The sequence below is a fragment of the Hyperolius riggenbachi genome, chromosome 6 (assembly GCF_040937935.1).
Source record: "Hyperolius riggenbachi isolate aHypRig1 chromosome 6, aHypRig1.pri, whole genome shotgun sequence".
Taxonomy (NCBI): domain Eukaryota; kingdom Metazoa; phylum Chordata; class Amphibia; order Anura; family Hyperoliidae; genus Hyperolius; species Hyperolius riggenbachi.
The window spans coordinates 32,740,313-32,760,434 of record NC_090651.1 but is presented as its reverse complement, the minus strand read 5'-3'; the positions used below and the strand labels follow the sequence as shown (position 1 = coordinate 32,760,434).

At 45.2% G+C, this 20,122-nt stretch overlaps 2 protein-coding genes across 4 annotated transcripts in view; both read right to left on the bottom strand.

Moving 5' to 3' along the window:
- RABGAP1L (RAB GTPase activating protein 1 like) overlaps positions 1-20,122 on the bottom strand; it is a 482,080-nt gene that overhangs the window by 239,617 nt on the left and 222,341 nt on the right. The window lies entirely within an intron of this gene.
- On the bottom strand, positions 14,010-19,687 carry GPR52 (G protein-coupled receptor 52). Of its 2 annotated transcripts, none has more exons than XM_068239096.1 (2): positions 19,590-19,687; positions 14,010-17,613 (listed from the first exon to the last, which is right to left on the bottom strand). In XM_068239096.1, the coding sequence occupies exon 2, from the start codon at positions 17,215-17,217 to the stop codon at positions 16,126-16,128; it is 1,092 nt and encodes a 363-aa protein (XP_068095197.1). In that variant the 5' UTR covers positions 17,218-17,613; positions 19,590-19,687; the 3' UTR covers positions 14,010-16,125. The 2 variants fall into 2 exon arrangements, with proteins under 2 accessions (XP_068095197.1, XP_068095198.1); XM_068239097.1 differs by lacking the exon at positions 19,590-19,687 and adding an exon at positions 19,162-19,239.

Below are 20,122 nucleotides of genomic sequence, written 5' to 3'. Positions count from 1 at the left end.
CCTGTTCCTCTCCTCATTACCCACGTAATCACACCTGGAAAATTCTGACTTTCACTTAAAAAGTCAAATTTTCAGACATGAAGGGGCAGGCTTGCTGTGATGTTCCCTCCTATCACACTCTCCTCTTCCCTGCCCCTTAAAGAGAACCCGAGGTGGGTTTGAAGAATGTTATCTGCATACAGAGGCTGGATCTGCCTATACAGCCCAGCCTCTGTTGCTATCCCAAACCCCCTAAGGTCCCCCTGCACTCTGCAATCCCTCATAAATCACAGCCACGCTGCTGACAAACAGCTTGTCAGAGCTGACTGTATTTATCTCTATAGTGTCAGTCTGCTGCTCTCCCCGCCTCCTGCAGAACTCCAGTCCCCGCCTGCATCCCTTCCCTCCCTGCTGACTGCAGGGAAGGGACGGGGGCAGGGACCAGAGCTATGCAGGAGGCGGGGGAGCAGCTGAGACTGACACTACAGATGTAAACACAGCCTCACAGCACGGCTGTGATTTATGAGGGATTGCAGAGTGCAGGGGGACCTTAGTGGGGTTTAGGATAGCAACAGAGGCTGGGCTGTATAGACAGATCCAGCCTCTGTATGCAGATAACATTCTTTAAACACACCTCGGGTTCTCTTTAAGGGGAGTGAATGGGGCAGGGAAGAGGAAGGAGTGGGAGGGTGATAGGAAGTAACATCACAGCAAGCCTGCCCCTTCCTGTCTGAAAATGTGCCTTTAGTCAAAAGTCAAATTTCTCAAGGAACGATTATGGGGGGATGAGGGAATTATGGAGGCAGGAATAAGGAGAGAAACAGACAACATAAAGAGGTACAGTATGTGAATCCAGCATGAACAGTCCTCTGTGCTTGCCTTAAAGGCCACCTGAAGTGGGAGACATATGGAGGCTTTCATATATCCTTTCAAACAATGCAAATTCCCTGACGGTCCTGCTGATCCTCTGCCTATTATACTATTAGATGTAGACCCTGATCAGATGGGTGACTGGATATGCAGTGTGCTTGTTTAAGGTATGGGTTTCAGACACTACTGATGCATGACAGCCAGGCAACTGGTAAAGTTGAAAAATAAATATTGTAGCCTCCGTATTACTTTCAGGTCAGGTGTCCTTTAGATAGTTTTGCTTTAGATCAGGTGTGCTTTAAAAAAAAGAATTGTATACCTGACAGCCAGGCACCCGGCCTTTAAAGAGAAACCGTAACAAAGAAATTAACTTCATCCCAATCAGTAGCGGATACCCCTTTTTACATGAGAAATCTATTCCTTTTCACAAACGGATCATCAGGGGGCGCTGTATGGCTGATGTTGTGGTGAAACCCCTCCCACAGGAAACTGTGAGAACCATGGTCCTGGCAGTTTCCTGTCAATTAACCTCGTTGCATTGTGGGAAATCGCTGTTTACAGCTGTTTCCAACTGTCAAAAAAGCAAGCAGCATCTCCTTCCACTGATATCACCTGACAGCAGTAAAAATGTCACCATGTGATAAATGTCAGTATGTAAATCAGGGAGAGGAATGCTTTTACAATGTGCAAACACTGACTAAATCATTTATACATAATTATTGTAAAAATGAAGCACTTTTTTTTATTACATTACTTTCACTGGAGTTCCTCTTTAACCTCCCTGGCGGTAAGCCCGAGCTGAGCCCGGGCTATGCCGCGCAGGAGGAGATCTCAGCCCCTGGTGGGGCGATTTTCAACCTGTAAAGTGCTGTACGCGCAGCTAGCACTTTGCTAGCCGCGCGTACAGCTTGATCGCCGCCGATCGCAGTGGCGCAAGAGGGTTCCCCCGCCCCCCCCCGCCAGAGCCCTGCGCTGCCCGGACCAATGAGTTCCGGCAGCGCTATGGGCTGGATCGGAGACATCTGACGTCAGGACGTCGGCTGACGTCCATGACGTCATTCCGATCGTCACCATGGCGACAGGAGAAGCCAAACAGGGGAGCGCGTTATATACGCGTTCCCCTGTTTGCTATTGTTGCCGGCGACGATCGAACTAGAGGGACACATGCGCCCTCTAGTGGAGTTTCATGTAGCTACCACTCTGGTAGCTTTACATGAAACATAAAAAAAAAATTAAAAAATTGGATTTGTGCAATTTTTGCAGAAAAAATAAGCCGCCAAGGAGGTTAACCATTTCAGCCCGCGGGTATTTTTCACCTTATGCATCAGAGCAATTTTCACCTCCCATTCATTCGCCAATAACTTTATCACTAATTATCACAATTAATTGATTTATATATTGTTTTTTTCCACCACCAATTAGGCTTTCTTTGGGTGGTACATTTTGCTAAGAATTAATTTTTTCTAAATGCATTTTAACAGGAATATTAAGAAAAAAATTGAAAAAAAATCATTATTTCTCAGTTTTCAGACATTATAGCTTAAGGCTGGTTTCATAGTGGGACGTTACAGACGCACGTAACGCACCCCACCGCACAGCAATGAAAATCAATGGGCTGTTCACAGTGCCCACGTTGCGTTACATTGTAACGCTGCACGTCCAGATAACGTACTGCATGCAGTACTTTACACGCGGCTAAGCCGCGTTAGACTGTTTGCACATGCTCAGTACGGGTGGGGTTTTTTATTTTGGGGGCGGAGAGGAGGCGGGGAGAGGCCGCTAAGTAGCCAGGCACATGGCTACTTAATATTCACTGCACTTGCAGTGTTTTCTTCTTGGAGCGGCCGCTGATTGGCTGGCGGGACCACGTGATGCGGAGAGCTCCGCTCACGTGGTCTCCGCAGTGCCTCCGACAGAGCAGGCGCACCAAGAGCTGCTTGTAACGCGGCTCTTGGTAGCGTCTTGCTCCAACACCACCAGGCGTTGCTATAGGGGCACGTTATGCGACCATAACGTCCCCTAAAACGCAACGTCCCACTGTGAAACCAGCCTTAAAATAATACATCCTACCATAATTAAAACCTATGTATTTTATTTGCCCATTTGTCCCAGTTATTACACCATTTAAATTTTGTCCCTATCACAATGTATGGTGCCAATATTTTATTTGGAAATAAAGGTGCATTTTTCAGTTTTGCGTCCATCACAATTTACAAGCTTCTAATTTAAAAAAATATTAGTAATACACATGCTTCACATGCATATTAAAAAAGTTCAGCCCTTTAGGTAACTATTTATGGGGTTTTTTTTATTGTAATTTTTTTTTCATTAAACATTTTATTTGGGTAATTTTTGGTGTGGGAGGTAAACAGTTAATTTTAAGTGTAATAATATGTATTTATTTAATATAAAAAATGTATGTGGCTGTAGTTTTACTATTTGGCCACAAGATGACCACAGTCAAAACATTTTTTTTTTAGTCCTGGAAGCGAACGCGCTCACTTCCAGGAAGCATAAGGAGGACGGGAAACTTTTTTTTTGCTCAGAAAGACCACGGCCTCTGGTACGTATTTTCTGCCGGGGACTTAGATCAATGAATGGGAACTATGATCCTATTCATTGTGTGCAACAGCAGCAGCCGCCTGGATGTGACAATCACGTCCAGGCGGCAGGAATGGTTAAGCGAGCTGAACTTTGAACTTCCTCTCTGCTCTAAAAGATAGGCAACAGCATATTTACCTCCCAAGCTGTATTGACGTTTATACACGTCAATACAAAACATGCTGTGAACAGTATTGACATGCATACACGTCAATACTCTCTGGCACTGTATTCTAGACCCTTGCTTGACCCATTTTAGCAAGTTACAGGAATTAAAAGGTAATGAAAATTAATTGGATCACTTTTTGCACAGAAATCCTGGGGAAAGTGAATGCCTGGTAGGTTAACCTTTAAAGAAAAACACATCTTTGTTACAGCTTGCAGAACGTCTACAATAATTCTGCAGCGTGTCCACTTCCTGGTTTCATGGAAGAAGACAAAGGGTTAACATCCCGTGTTTACATATTAGTTGTATCTGCCAAGGACTGCCAAATCAAAATTACACTTGTGATTACTTACAGTTGAGGGGGTATTAGACAGGCTTTTCTTTCTAAAAACCCACAGGGTGGATTGCTCTCTGTTTTCCTTGCGCCTTGTGCAAGAGTTCAGGCCAGTTAGTTTGTGAAGCACACAGATGTGCGGAAGGACTAGTTCAGTGATCTGCAAACTTGGCTCTCCAGCTGTTAAGGAACTACAAATCCCACAATGCATTTGCCTTTATGAATCATGACTGTGGCTGTCAGACTCCTGCAATGCATTGTGGGACTTGTAGCTCCTTAACAGCTGTATAGCCAAGTTTGCAGATCACTGGACTAGTTCAAGACAGGGTGTCAGATACAGGACACTGGGGCCGATCTATCAACAAAACTGCATGCAATGTTGAAGCAAAACTAGTGAAAGCGGGCCCTGCTCTGGTCTTGCAGTACTTTTAGACCAGTTCTGCTTCAATTTTTCATGCAATTGTGTTGATAATGCTTTATGTACACTGCCTGGTTCTTAGTTGGCTTAAGAGTACCTAAATTAGAAATTACAGTTTGCTTTAAACCTAATAAATTGCCAAGATATATAAAATCACACATGCTAAATTGGTATTTTCTCACCCCCGGGGTCCGTATTCCACATACAGTCTTGGAATCCCCGCCCCCAGTGTGAAATTGGGCCCTAGGCCTTTTTTTTTTCTTTCCAAACCATAGGTGCAAAGGATGTTGGGGGATTGATGTCCTAACTCCACCTCTTATGCCCATGTGATCTAATCTAGGCAGACAGACAGACATCTGAAATAAGAATTATAGCAGACAGACATGATAAGACAGGCTGCAGCCGTTTTCCTGTGTCTTCTCTCTCCTACACACTGTGAAAAGAGAAGTAATTTGATCCAGGCAGGCAGACAGCAGGGGAGGGCGGGGCAGGGAAGTTAACCAGGCTGAAGAGAAGGGCACAATGCTATAGCAATGCTTCAGCTTCAGGAGTAATAAGGAAGTGCTACTTACAGATATAAATGTGAGTCTGTTCTATCCAATATGATGTACCAGATGTAAATTTTATTTGTTCATCTAACTGTACACAGAGCCTAGACTACATATATGTATTGCCATTCAGACCTTTTTTTTGGCTGGATGTGGTCTTTAACTACCTGCCGACTGCCTAACGCCGATGGGCGTGGCCGTGGCGGCAGCCCCAGGACCACCTAACACCGATCGGCGTCAAGTCCTGGGGCTGCAGTTTATTTACATGTACAGCGCTGCAATTCCTGAGCAAAGCCAGACTGAGTGCTCAGTCAGGGATTTTATCAGGGCTGATAATAAGCAGGCTGAGCAGTGAAGAATGAAACAGAGAGTAGGGTAGGTGTTTTCTCTAATGGGAACCACTGATATATATGGTAAAATAAATAAGGGTGCTTCATCTCTGGTTCACTTTAAATGAATTGGGTATGTGGTGTCTGCTGGTTATGGTTGTTGTGGGGGAGCTCGCAAGTTATTTTTGCTTGCCTTGTTTTTACAGTGTTTTCAATACTCTGCAAATGTAAATTAGAGCCCTCCATATTGCACAAACTATGCCATATGGTATTATCACCATTTACTGCTTAATCAGGCCAGCCCATGCATGAAGCAAAGTAATAGCTGGAATTTGGCCTGTTCACCAATCGGCTGTCTAATACGGGCTTCCTTCAGGTGAATAAGTCATCTATTATGTGTATGTTGTGCCCACTTAGCGGAAGTGACTGATTTGTTACTGGAAAGTGAGAGCAACAAAACCGCCACTACTGCTGACTCTGTACTAAAATCCCGGACCACCGTGTGTGTAAACACGATCTGCAGGCGATCTGTCATCAAAATGGCAAACATTGAGGGTGCTACCACACTGGGGCGCTGCGGTATTTTTACCGTGGCCCAATAAAAGTTCATACTGCTGCGGCCCGATACGATGGAAGCAACGTTTTTGCCGCATCCCGACGCAAGGACAGATTTACATTACCGCGCAGTTCTGCGGTGACCTGAGGCAACGTGCGTCGGACCGGAAATAATTGAAGTCTATGGGGAAGCAGGGTGTTTAAAATATGTACTTAATGGCGTTGCAGCACACATACGCGGAAGCTTATTATTACAATATGCTTCCATGCACTTCCGAATTTCCAAAACAGGAAGTGACCGCAAGGGAGCGTCACTTCCTGTTTGGCTGTATTAACACGGTAATTGCCGAAGGCATGATTTTGGCAGTGCGCCCCCCGGGCTGCACCACACCGCTGCCGTCAATCCGCAGTCTAAAACCGGCATAAAGAAAATACCTGAAGCGAAAAAAAACCCCTTATGATATAACTGTATGTGTAGTACGGATAATGAATCGAACATTAGCAGCAAAGAAAAGCGTCTCCAATTTTTATTTTCAGTTATAAAGCTTTTTTTTTCTTTTTGTTAATAACATTGCATTATTCTTTCACAGTTGCAGTTTTAAAACCACACTCCGTCTTTTAAAGTGGACCTGAACTCTTGCATAGGACAGAAGGAAAACAGAGAGAAAAAAAAGAAAAAAAAAAAGAAAATAGAGAAATGTCCCCTGTATGTATAATTCCTCCTCATTTGTATCGAATTACAAATTGTAATTTGATCTCTTCCTGTGTCATAGAGTCGGATATGGCAGATCAGCTCTTTTGAAAGCACAGGATGTTAACAATATGTCTGCTTCCATGAAACAGGAAGTAGAAACAGTGCAGATTTATTTTAGGAGTTATATCAGCTGTAACAAAGACATTTTTTTTGTTTGAAGGTTATTATGCTGTTGTGTATATTTTAGAGCAGATAGGAGTTCTGAGTTCAGGTCCGCTTTAAGGTATATAAAAAATGCAGAAATAGTGACCCTTTGAACTTTACTGAAACAAAACCTTATCTCAAGCTGTCTCTCGCTTTTTCTTGCTTCTGTTTAAAGGGGAACTAAAGTAAGAGGTATACGGAGGCTGCCATATTTATTTCCTTTTAATCAATACCAGTTGCCTGGCAGCCCTGCTGGTCTATTTCTCTGCAGTAGTGTGTGAATCACACCAGAAACAAGCATGCAGCTAGTCTTGTCAGGTCTGACTTTAAAGTCTGAAACACCTGATCTGCTGCATGCTTGTTCAGGGGCTATGGCTAATAGTATTAGATGCAGAGGATCAGCAGGGCTGCCAGGCAACTGTTATTGATCAAAAGGAAATAAATATGGCAGCCTCCGTATACCTCTTACTTCAGTTCCCCTTTAAGTGCTTCAGAAAACAGGATGGTATTTGAACCAATGGGTGAAAGAGCTCAGAGCAGCTCTTTTGCATAGATAACCATTTTTTTTTTTTTACTCTTTCTGAACTGGAAAACAATATGAGACTGTTTCCTTTGCTCCTAATGTTCTATTTCTTAGCTGTACTACACATACAAATCATTGCAAGTTTATTTTCACTTCAGGTTTGCTTTAAAGCACAACTGAAATAAGAGGGCTATGGAGGCTGCCATTTATTTCCTTTTTAACAATTCAAATTTCCTGGCTGACTTGCTGATCCTCCGCCTTAGCGATAGCCCCTGAACAAGCATGCAGGTCAGATGTTTTATTAGTTTTATTTCACGAGCAGCATGCTTGTTGCAGTTGTGTGATTCAGACACGACTAATAAATGAAAAATCAGCAGGATGCCAGGCAAACGGTACTTTTTAAAAGGAAATAAATATGGCAGCTTCCATATACCTCTCACTTTAGGTGTCAGTTAAAGAGACTCAGCATGAAAAAAAATCGCAGGCGCAAAAGGACTCGAGCCTGCGCAGTAGAACGGATCGATCAGGTTCAGCTATTTCCGCCTTACCTGAATGAAAAGCCACTAGTGCGCTGGTGGAAGGGTAAATATTTACATCTCCACACTTTGGGGGACCCAGGCAGGCTAACGGAGCAACGGAGGAGGATGGGGGAAGCCTTGTTAGGATCCAGAAGCTTCCCCCTCCCGTGGTAAGTATCCCCCAGAGGGGTATTTTTTTATTACAGGATTTCTTTAAGACTGATCAGACATTGCAAACATCCAGACTGTAAGCACTAGACTATTCACACTCAGATAGTGCTGCTAAAGGAGCTTGATCAGAGATGATAAACACGCAAACAATATACAGGTACTCTTTATACTGAGTAACAAGCCAGAAAAAGAGAAACTGGAGTCAGTGCAGGATGCTTCTGTCCAGATGTAGGGATCAGCACCTCCAACTCATACAGAACATGTGAGAACTTAAACCAGCTGACAGACAAGTAAGACATGATGGAGTATCTGGAGACGTAATTTGCCCTTTTAGTACCCAGCCTCTCAGATACTATACCAGTATCTCAGAGAGGTACTCTGCTTCTACCTCAGCCACTGAGCCAGCCTATCACACAGATGTGCTCTGCTTCTACCTGTGCCACTGAGCCAGCCTATCACACAGATGTGCTCTGCTTCTACCTGTGCCACTGAGCCAGCCTATCACACAGATGTGCTCTGCTTCTACCTGTGCCACTGAGCCAGCCTATCACACAGATGTGCTCTGCTTCTACCTGTGCCACTGAGCCAGCCTATCACACAGATGTGCTCTGCTTCTACCTGTGCCACTGAGCCAGCCTATCACACAGATGTGCTCTGCTTCTACCTGTGCCACTGAGCCAGCCTATCACACAGATGTGCTCTGCTTCTACCTGTGCCACTGAGCCAGCCTATCACACAGATGTGCTCTGCTTCTACCTGTGCCACTGAGCCAGCCTATCACACAGATGTGCTCTGCTTCTACCTGTGCCACTGAGCCAGCCTATCACACAGATGTGCTCTGCTTCTACCTGTGCCACTGAGCCAGCCTATCACACAGATGTGCTCTGCTTCTACCTCAGCCACTGAGCCAGCCTATCACACAGATGTGCTCTGCTTCTACCTGTGCCACTGAGCCAGCCTATCACACAGATGTGCTCTGCTTCTACCTGTGCCACTGAGCCAGCCTATCACACAGATGTGCTCTGCTTCTACCTGTGCCACTGAGCCAGCCTATCACACAGATGTGCTCTGCTTCTACCTGTGCCACTGAGCCAGCCTATCACACAGATGTGCTCTGCTTCTACCTGTGCCACTGAGCCAGCCTATCACACAGATGTGCTCTGCTTCTACCTGTGCCACTGAGCCAGCCTATCACACAGATGTGCTCTGCTTCTACCTGTGCCACTGAGCCAGCCTATCACACAGATGTGCTCTGCTTCTACCTGTGCCACTGAGCCAGCCTATCCCAGAGAGGTACTCTGCTTCTACCTCAGCCACTGAGCCAGCCTATCACACAGATGTGCTCTGCTTCTACCTGTGCCACTGAGCCAGCCTATCACACAGATGTGCTCTGCTTCTACCTCAGCCACTGAGCCAGCCTATCACACAGATGTGCTCTGCTTCTACCTGTGCCACTAAGCCAGCCTATCACACAGATGTGCTCTGCTTCTACCTCAGCCACTGAGCCAGCCTATCACACAGATGTGCTCTGCTTCTACCTGTGCCACTGAGCCAGCCTATCACACAGATGTGCTCTGCTTCTACCTGTGCCACTGAGCCAGCCTATCACACAGATGTGCTCTGCTTCTACCTGTGCCACTGAGCCAGCCTATCACAGAGAGGTACTCTGCTTCTACCTGTGCCACTGAGCCAGCCTATCCCAGAGAGGTACTCTGCTTCTACCTCAGCCACTGAGCCAGCCTATCACACAGATGTGCTCTGCTTCTACCTGTGCCACTGAGCCAGCCTATCACACAGATGTGCTCTGCTTCTACCTCAGCCACTGAGCCAGCCTATCACACAGATGTGCTCTGCTTCTACCTGTGCCACTGAGCCAGCCTATCACACAGATGTGCTCTGCTTCTACCTGTGCCACTGAGCCAGCCTATCACACAGATGTGCTCTGCTTCTACCTGTGCCACTGAGCCAGCCTATCACAGAGAGGTACTCTGCTTCTACCTGTGCCACTGAGCCAGCCTATCCCAGAGAGGTACTCTGCTTCTACCTGTGCCACTGAGCCAGCCTATCACATGGAGGTACTCTGCTTCTACCTGTGCCACTGAGCCAGCCTATCACACAGATGTGCTCTGCTTCTACCTGTGCCACTGAGCCAGCCTATCACAGGGAGGTACTCTGCTTCTACCTGTGTCACTGAGCTAGCCTATCCCAGAGAGGTACTCTGCTTCTACCTGTGCCACTGAGCCAGCCTATCACACAGATGTGCTCTGCTTCTACCTGTGCCACTGAGCCAGCCTATCACAGAGAGGTACTCTGCTTCTACCTGTGTCACTGAGCTAGCCTATCCTGTGGAACTCTCTCCCGCTGCCCATCAGGCTTGCTCCCACCTTCAACACCTTCAAAAAAGCACTCAAAACTCACTTCTTCAAGGAGGCCTACATCAACTCAACACTACCCTAATCCTTTCTGCCAATAACTTCTTGATGCACCCCCTCCTTTTGTGTCACCAGCCCCTCCCTCTAGATTGTAAGCCTTTGGCAGGGCCCTCTTCCCTTGTGTATCATACTTGACTGTGTGCACTTTACCCAGAATTTGGAACTGGTAATTTTTTACCACTACCATTCCAGTTTATGATCTGGTATTGTACTATTATCTGCATTGTGTTGTGTATCTTATTGCTATTACCTGTATTGTTGTATCTATGGTCTGTTACCTGTATTGTTCAATCAACCCTGTTATCATTGTCTGTAAGCCTATTTATTGTACAGCGCTGCGTAATATGTTGGCGCTATATAAATCTAATAAATAATAATAATAATAATACTCTGCTTCTACCTGTGTCACTGAGCTAGCCTATCACACAGATGTGCTCTGCTTCTACCTGTGCCACTGAGCCAGCCTATCACAGAGAGGTACTCTGCTTCTACCTGTTCCACTGAGCCAGCCTATCCCAGAGAAGTACTTTGCTTCTAACTGAGCCACTGAGCCAGCCTATCCCAGAGAGGCACTCTGCTTCTACCTGTGCCACTGAGCCAGCCTATCACAGAGGTACTCTGCTTCTACCTGTGCCACTGAGCCAGCCTATAACAGAGAGGCACTCTGCTTCTACCTGTGCCACTGAGCCAGCCTATCACAGAGGTACTCTGCTTCTACCTGTGCCACTGAGCCAGCCTATCCCAGAGAGGCACTCTGCTTCTACCTGTGCCACTGAGCCAGCCTATCCCAGAGAGGCACTCTGCTTCTACCTGTGCCACTGAGCCAGCCCATCACAGAGGTACTCTGCTTCTACCTGTGCCACTGAGCCAGCCTATAACAGAGGTACTCTGCTTCTGCCTGTGCCCCTGAGCCAGCCTATTACAGAGAGGCACTCTGCTTCTACCTGTGCCACTGAGCCAGCCTATTACAGAGAGGTACTCTGCTTCTACCTGTGCCACTGAGCCAGCCTATCCCAGAGAGGCACTCTGCTTCTACCTGTGCCACTGAGTCAGCCTATCACAGAGAGGTGCTTTGCTTCCACCTGTGCCACTGAGCCAGCCTATCACAGAGAGGTGCTCTGCTCCTACCTGTGCCACTGAGCCAGCCTATCACAGAGAGGCACTCTGCTTCTACCTGTACCACTGAGCCAGCCTATCACAGAGAGGCACTCTGCTTCTACCTGAGCCACTGAGCCAGCCTATCACAGAGAGGCACTCTGCTTCTACCTGTGCCACTGAGCCAGCCTATCACAGAGAGGTACCCTGCTCCTACCTGTGACATATTCTTTGAAGTATGCCATAGCTAATATCTACAAACTATTGACCCTTTTTATCTCTTTCCTGCTCTCAGAAGCCATTTTCTGCTAGGAAAGGGTTTTATAGTTGGAATTTCTTATCAGTGAGGGTCACACTGTAGTCACTTCCTGTCTGAGTCAGGACTGAGGCTCTGAACTTCCAACAGGTCTTCTGGGTCCCAATCACATCCGATCACATGATAGGACATGTGATCAGGATCCTGGAGACTGCCTCAGCGTTACAGCACCACCCAGTGGTAGAAAAGGGGTGATGGAAGAGATGAAAGAGACTCTCCTGGATCCCGATCACCTGTCATATCATGTTATACCAATCAAGCCGTCTGGACAGGTATGCATGAAATCTCCCTGCTGAGCCTGCCAGGCTGGGGAAGGCACACAAAAATTCACCCCTGCATCCAAATATAGTTTTACTTTACTTGGCTGCTAAAGGGTTAGAGAGGAACTGTAGTGAAGTGAATGTAATGTATAATTTTTTTTTTATTACAATATTCATTTATAAATTAGTCAATGTTTGCTCCATGCAAAATCTTTTCTTCCATGATTTACATTTAGAAATGTATTTCAGACGGCAGCGTCTTTAGTCCTGTCAGGTGCAGCTCTGCGGAATGTTTGTTTCGGAGAATTCCAAAGCCAGTAAAAAATAATGCACAATCTCCCAGAATGCTCTGGGAGGAGAATGTCAAATAGTTAAAGAGGCTAGGCATCCCTTGGAGGGCGGGGCTAGATACCAATATACAGCAATTTATAGAAGTAGGAAGTGTTTCTTATGCTGAAACCAGGGTAATTAATGTAAAAGTGGGTATCCTGAATAGTTTACTGCATGTTCACTACAGGGCCTCTTTAAAGAGGAGCAGTCAGCCATATTATCTCAGAAAAAACCCACATATAAATAAATAAATAAATAAATACTTGCTCTACTTACATCACATATGTATTGCACTGTCCACGTTTTGATTTTAGTGATTTTTCTACAGTAAAAAAAGAGAAAATACTTCTTAGTATTTCCCATTTTAAGTGTGGCTATTTTGAAGCCAATTCTGATGTAATTTCCTCCCTTAGGGCCCATTCACACTTAGAAACGCAAAACGCTGGCGACTTTTGCCGGCGTTTTGCGGGAGTGATTTTTCCGCGGAAAAATCACTGGACAGTGCAGCGATTTCTCTGTGATCACGTTTAGAGCTTCTATAGCACTGAAACGCAATAGCCGGGAAATCGCCTGAAACTGGTACAGATTACGCGTTTGCGTTTCGTGTTTTTGGGTGATTTGCAGTGATTAGCACAAATCGCTCAAGTAAGAATGGGCCCTTACTCTCCTCTGCCTGATTTGCCCGCCCTTTACTATAGAAAGTGCATTGTCTCAGCATGAGAAATATTTGCCAATCAGAGGAACAGGTGTGGGAGGGGAAAACAGGAGGGAAAGAGGCTTCAGCCAATCAGGCTACATTAGTTAAAGAGGAACTCCAGTGAAAATAATGTAATTAAAAAAATTGCTTAATTTTTACAATAATTATGTATGAATGAGTTAGTGAGTGTTTGCCCATTGTAAAATCTTTCCTCTCCCTGATTTACATTCTGACATTTATCACATGGTGAGATATTTACTGCTAGCAGGTGATGCAGCTGCTGCTTGCTGTTTTGGCAGTTGGAAACAGCTGTAAACAGCTATTTCCCACAATGCAACAAGGTTCACAGACCGGATACTGCCAGGAGTACCATGGTCCTCAGAGTCTCCTGTGGGAGGGGTTTCACCACAATATCAGCCATACAGCGCCCTCTGATGATTTGTTTGTGAAAAGGAATAGATTTCTCATGTAAAAGGGGGTATCAGCTACTGATTGGGATGAAGTTCAATTCTTGGTCACGGTTTCTCTTTAAAGGGAACCTAAACTGAGAAGGATATGTATTTTTCCTTTTAAAATAATACCAGTTGCCTGACTTCAGCCACTACTACAGCTGAAGAGATCAGCAGGACTGCCAGGCAACTGGTATTCTTTAAAAGGAAACATCCATATCCCTCTCAGTTAAGGTTCTCTTTAAAAGGAAAGAAACATGGCAGACTCCATATCCCTCTCACTACAGTTGTCCTCTAAGTGATTCTAGAACACATAAATATAGGTAAACTAAAACTGTAGACCTAACCAGAGGCCGAAAATCTTGTCCTCTCTGTACATTGTGTGACTTACATTATTGCCTAACCCGCTACGCGGAACCGGACGGCCTCCAGCTGTGTTTACTTCTCTAGGACATCAGTCAAGGATTTCACAACAATGGTATATATATATAGAACTTTTTATTACTAAATATAGTGTCTGTACAGTGATCCTGCACACTGAATCATCAAAAAATACCAGCAGCAAGCTAGACGCTATACAGGATGATGACAGAGTATATTGTACAGCGAGAATAGTGTCCACTTAGCAGATTCTATTTTTTCCACAGGCGGCTCACTCACCCATTGTCCTGGGAAGGATGGGGGGGGGGGAGGGAGTCATTGCTTGTAATTGTGATAAAGGACCAATAGCAGCTGCCTCATCTGACAAAAGCTTCCGTGACACGTCTAGGTGGCCAAGAACGCAAAGCCGGCACCAGAGCCGCGAATGCGTCTGAAGTAATCAGTATATACACGATGCATACGTGACTACACAGGTACATAAGACACGTATTCAACACTAAAATCACCGAAACGTGTTTTGGAGACAAATTGCCGGCAACACTGAGGCCGAGCCAAATTGGGGAAAATACATCTCTGTCAAAATGTTATAAAATTAGGTAAAGGACCACGATCGTGGAAAATTGTAAAATGTATAACACATGTAAACACACACAAATAAGAAGTATGGTTCTTCCAGAGTAAAATGAGCTACGAATTACTTTTTGCCTATGTTGCTGTCACTTACAGTAGTTAGTAGTAATCTGAGGGAACTGACAGGTTTTTGACTAGTCCGTATCTTTATGGGGGATTTAAAGAGAAACCGTAACCAAGAACTGAACTTCATCCCAATCAATAGCTAATACCCCCTTTCCCGTGAGAAAACTTTACCTTTTCTCAAATGGATCATCAGGTGGCTCTGTATGGCTGATACTGTGGTGAAACTCCTCCCATAGTGTGATGTCAGGACCATGGTTCTGACATCACACTGTGGGAGCCTTGTTGCATTGTGGGAAATAACAGCTGTTTACAGCTGTTTCCCACTGCCAAACAAGCAAGCAGCATCTCCTTCCACTGACATCACCTGCCGGCAGTAAAAATGTCACCATGTGATAAATGTCAGAATGTAAATCAGGTTGAGGAAAGATTTTACAATGGGCAAACACTGACTTAATCATTTATACATAATTATTGTAAAAATGAAGCACTTTTTTATTACATTATTTTCACTGGAGTTCCTCTTTAATGTAGTCTTTACAAAATCACTTCCTGGAAAGGATCTCTATAAAGATGCAGGCTGCTCCCCAACCCGTTTGCCCACTATTCTGGCAGCTGGACTGAGCAATTGCCGTTCACTAAATACTTTTGAAAATAAAGAAAAGCCTGAGAATCCTCCATAAGGATATGGAATAGTCTAAAACTTGTCAGATGTCTACTACCTACTGTAAGTGACAGCAACATAGAAAAGTAATTTATATCACATTTTACACTGAGAGAAATGTACTTTTTATTTATGTGTTTTCATGTATTTTAAATTTTACATTTTTTTGTGATAGGGGTCCTTTAAATTAAAATGGCGTTGATGCCGAGGGCATTGGCGTCCAGAATTCTGAGAGCATTGGAGGCCGCTAACACTTGATTATCCTCTGAATATTGCACATTGTTTCTTTGTAAACTCTCATACAACATCTACTCGACTTCTGGCTCTGATAACAAAGAACAATAAAGTTGTAAAGAACAACAACAAAGAAAAATAATAAATAAATATAACAGCAGTTTAGTCACATTTTAGGCCAGGCCTTGGTTTGCCATGATTGTGGTTACGATGCAGTACTGTAATCAGTAACGAGAGCCTTGCAAGTGAATCTTTCTGTTAACCCGACAAGGCAGCGAAGACCTATTTAGTCAGGGAACGAGGAAGGAAGTGACCTTTTTTCGAGTGACATCTGATATTCTGCCAAATATCCACGTTCATTAGCTCAATCTTAACCCTTTCTGGCACCATTTGCTTTAATAATTCCGCATCCCCTTCCCCCCTTTCACCAGCCTATAGGATGATTCATTCCTGACAGCGTGGTGCTGAAATCGCGTGCCCTTTGTCTGCTACCATCAGTTTTCTGGTTCCCATTTCCATTGCAAATTGATCACTTCAAAACAATGGAGTCAAAATGAGTGGTTGGAACCCTCGGCATTTCTGCAGGTGTTTCGGAGAAAGCAGCATCCTTCGGGCCTGTGCAGATGTGCTCCGAAGCTCATGATTGTCTCCACAATGATTTTTTTTAAATAGAACACGAGTTTGCCCGCTTTCTGGGCTTCATGTCCCGATCATTTATGTCTTTAGAACACATACAGGGCGAACATATCGTTTCTGACAGCCTCCGGAGACCGAGGCGGAAAACACTGTTGGATAGGCTGTAGATGACACAGTTACAGAAACTATTGCTTATGGCGAGCCAGGTGGTGAGAAACGAGAGGGTTGGGTTCGCCAACGCCCTCCAACTTTCCAACAAGAAGTAAATGATGTATGGGAGCCACAGCATGTAGAAAACGCTGGTTATCCGGAATAAGACCATGGCATAGCGCTTATCGGGACTGTGACCGGGGCCGGCTTCCCCAGTCGAGTCGGCTTCGTGGCTGGGGAAGCGCGCCCTACGGTCGCTAATTTCTTTGGTGTGTTGCCGACAGATACGGAAGATGTGAAAGTACGTAAAACATATAACTAGCGCTGCTGGAGCATAGAGCAGGCACACGATGAAGCCAGTGAAGTAGGCACTGGTATGCCAAGCCGTGGCACACCACTCGAAGATGTCCCCGTGATATCCGGGTTTACCCCACCCGAAAAAGGACGGCAGGAAGATCAGACAGGAATAAATCCAAATGAGGACTATGCAGAGTCGCAACCTGCACGGTGTTACCAGCTGGTTGTAGGACAGAGGTTTGGTGATAGCCAGGTACCGATCCACACTTATAAAGGCCAAGCAAGCCATGGAGACACTTTTCAGCACTGAAATGATGTAACCAAACACTTGACAAGTCAGGGATTCGTGAACTCCGGTGGAGTAGTGTAGCAGAGACAACGTAGGCACTAAGCAACTGACTCCAACTAGCAGGTCCGCGTATGCCATGGTCTGGATGAAATAACTGGTGGTGTAATGATGCAGCAGTGGGGCACAATGAAAGACGAAGATGACTGTCAGGTTGCCGGTGATAATCAGAAAGGTTAGCAGCACAATAATCGTGGTTTCCAAGATGCATACGTCCAACGAATTGTAGTTTCCAAAACCCAACGGGCAAGGGTGGTATTCGGAAGTGTTAAAAATAAATCCGCTTGTGTTGACTGTCCCCCAATCAAACGTCTGTGATTGGTTCATGGTTTGGAATGTTGATCACCTGGGGTGGAACCCTGATATAAGAAGGTAAGTCCCGGGCAGCAATGATCAGTCTTAAAATCGGGAAAGAGGTACTCCACATTAGAGCCTCAAAACTGGTTTCGGCAATCTCTTCCATCAGTGAGACGGTCCTTGCATTCACTCATGCCTTGTCCATAAAAGCCACCAAACGTTTGCAGTTCTCCTTCACCTGTGCTTCTCCGAGATGGAGGGAAGAGAAGAAAATAATGCAGCATCCAGGACGGACTTGGAGGATCTTAGCGAGGAGAACGTGGTCAGTCGTCTCTCCATCAGGCTCTTGCAATCCATCCTCAGCAAACACAGAGTGCAGCTGCTACAGAAGGTGGACTCTGTATCCTGTACCATGGGTGGAGGAAACTAAAAATAAGAGAAAAAAAACAAAATAAAAGCAGAGAACGGGAAGAAAGAGAAAGAAGCCTAATGAGCAACGTTTCTCTGACTCATGATCCTTTTCATGCTTAAAGAGCAGGGGAGGAGGAACAGGGTGGCTGGCTATTCTCCTGAGATAGTTTATCTTTAGACCTGAAAATCTGAATAAGAAGGAGGGGAAGTCTACTTAAAATATCTCGGCGTCTCAGGCCGGGTTAGTGGCAGCCACACACGATTTAACAGACACTTCTAAAGTGATACTGGATATCATCGGCTCATCAGTTGCCTCAGCTCAGCCCAGAGCGTTTCTGCATTACCGAATCTTGGCCGCCTCTTCTAGGCTCACCTGTTAATCATTTAAGAGTCTCCTAGCTGGAGGTGACAAGTCGTTTGTACAGTATGACCTGATTTCCAGCTCACTAGCTTTACCTCGACTACGACAAGAATGTTTACGCAAACCTTTTCTTAGTATATGATCTCTCTGCAACATCTATCTCCCAACCAACGGTCAAGACGTTGAAGAAGAACCCACCCCTGCGCTGGACATACACTATACAATTTTTTTTTGCCCAACTAGACATCAGGCTAAACAAAAACATCTAATTGTGTAAACACTGTAGTGGTTATTTGTGTTTCCCATCAGCATCGCACGGTACAACTGCGTTTTTTCCATGTTAATCGTAATTCCGATCAAAAACAAAGTTGTATAGTGGCCGACTTAGGGTGCATACACACATCCAATTTTGATTGTCCAATCACTGCCCAATTTTACCACCTCCATGTAGTATGAGAGTCAACAGACGGTGAATACTATCAACACAATTGTATAGGTAAGCTCTCATACTACATGGAGGTGGTAAGTGGCCCACGATTGGCCAATCAAAACTGGATGTGTGTACCAGGCTTTAATCCTGTGCATTTTTGTGATTGACAGATGGCCACCGTGACGATCAAAAAAAATGAAAAATTGCACTATAATTTTGATTTCCACCACTATCAACATTAATTACTTATTGGAAGCACACAAAACCACAAAATTTTTTGGATAATCTAATGTCTAATTAAGCGAAAAAAATGGCATAGTGCATGGCCGGATCTGTCACCTTCAGATAATTCCATTATACCAGCATCAGTACGATCAGCTGGTCCTTCCTGTCAATAAACGTATGACCCCTTCTAAAACACACTTCAGCTTTTACAATGGAGCTTCCAGAAGGTAGTTTTGGCTCCTAATTTGACACCTGTTAGCTCTTTAGAGGGAGCAATTCACTAAACGTTCCTTCAAAGGGTTAAACTGAACTGCCTCGAGATCTAACTGTAGCATATTGCACTAAACGATGGATAATCATCTATGACACAGCCACAAAACCAAGAACTGCTGCTTTGTCGTCTGATGAATGACTGAAATGGATGGAACATCAGATGGAGTTGCTGAACAACACCCCCTATGTAGAATTATGCCAATTATAAGATATTTGTGGAACAGATAAAACTAACAGATCCGAAGACAGACGACACACAGACGCAGCGACCTACCCCACACGGAACTTCTGCACTCCTGTCCGGGCAATGACACTTTAATAACAATAATGACAGCCAAGGTCATCCTGTCCTCCGCACTTTGTACGGTAAAGTTGGAGAGATGTTTGCTCAGCCCACCCACCCGCCCACTCCTTCTGCCCGTGTGTTTGTAAATGCATTGGAAGTGCCAGTATGTGAGAAGTGCCACGGCTCCGATACCATCTAAAGGAATGTATTCTACGGCAACGCAGCCTCAGTACTTTCCAAAAAGCCACCCTCAGTCCATCACCGTCTGTCCTCGAGTGGATCTACCTAGAAGACTTCATTCTGCCTCCTCGCACCAGAAAGGAGCAGCTGCCTCATTCTTTCTCCCACGCGACCCATTCTACAAATGAAAGAGACTCTACCCCGGCTTTCACATTATTCTAATAGAGGCTCCTCACCTGGTCTCCCTCAGGCAGCTGAGCTTCGCGTTGAAGTCCAGCTATGGAGATGCTTTGCGCAGAGGCTGTCGCTATTTCTCACATAGTCCTTCTCTCTTTTTCCGCTATCATTCTCGGTATTATTAGTGCTGCTTGCACCTGAGCCCCCTGCTCCTCCTCTCCCTCCTCCTCCTCCTCTTCTATCCCTCCCTGCCCCTTTTCACCACCCTACCTCTCCCCCTCCTCCTCCTCCTCTCCCCCAGCAAAGGCTAAAACAGGAGAGGGAAAATGTTCTAAAGGTGACTGTCTTTCTGTCCCAGTCAACAGCTCAGCCAATGGCCATTGATGGTGAGCACCGTCACTAGGTAACCGTTGCCAAGACACAAACGAATAAATGCCACCAAATTGTCATCGAACATTACCAACTTGTGCAAAAATCAGGACTTTCTACTCTCCAATTTCTCTGCTGCGCCCGGCCTTTTTAGAGTCGTCCAGGACGAATGTCTCCGAAGCAATAGATTAAAAAATATCCAGGGCTCTGTCACCACGTCTGT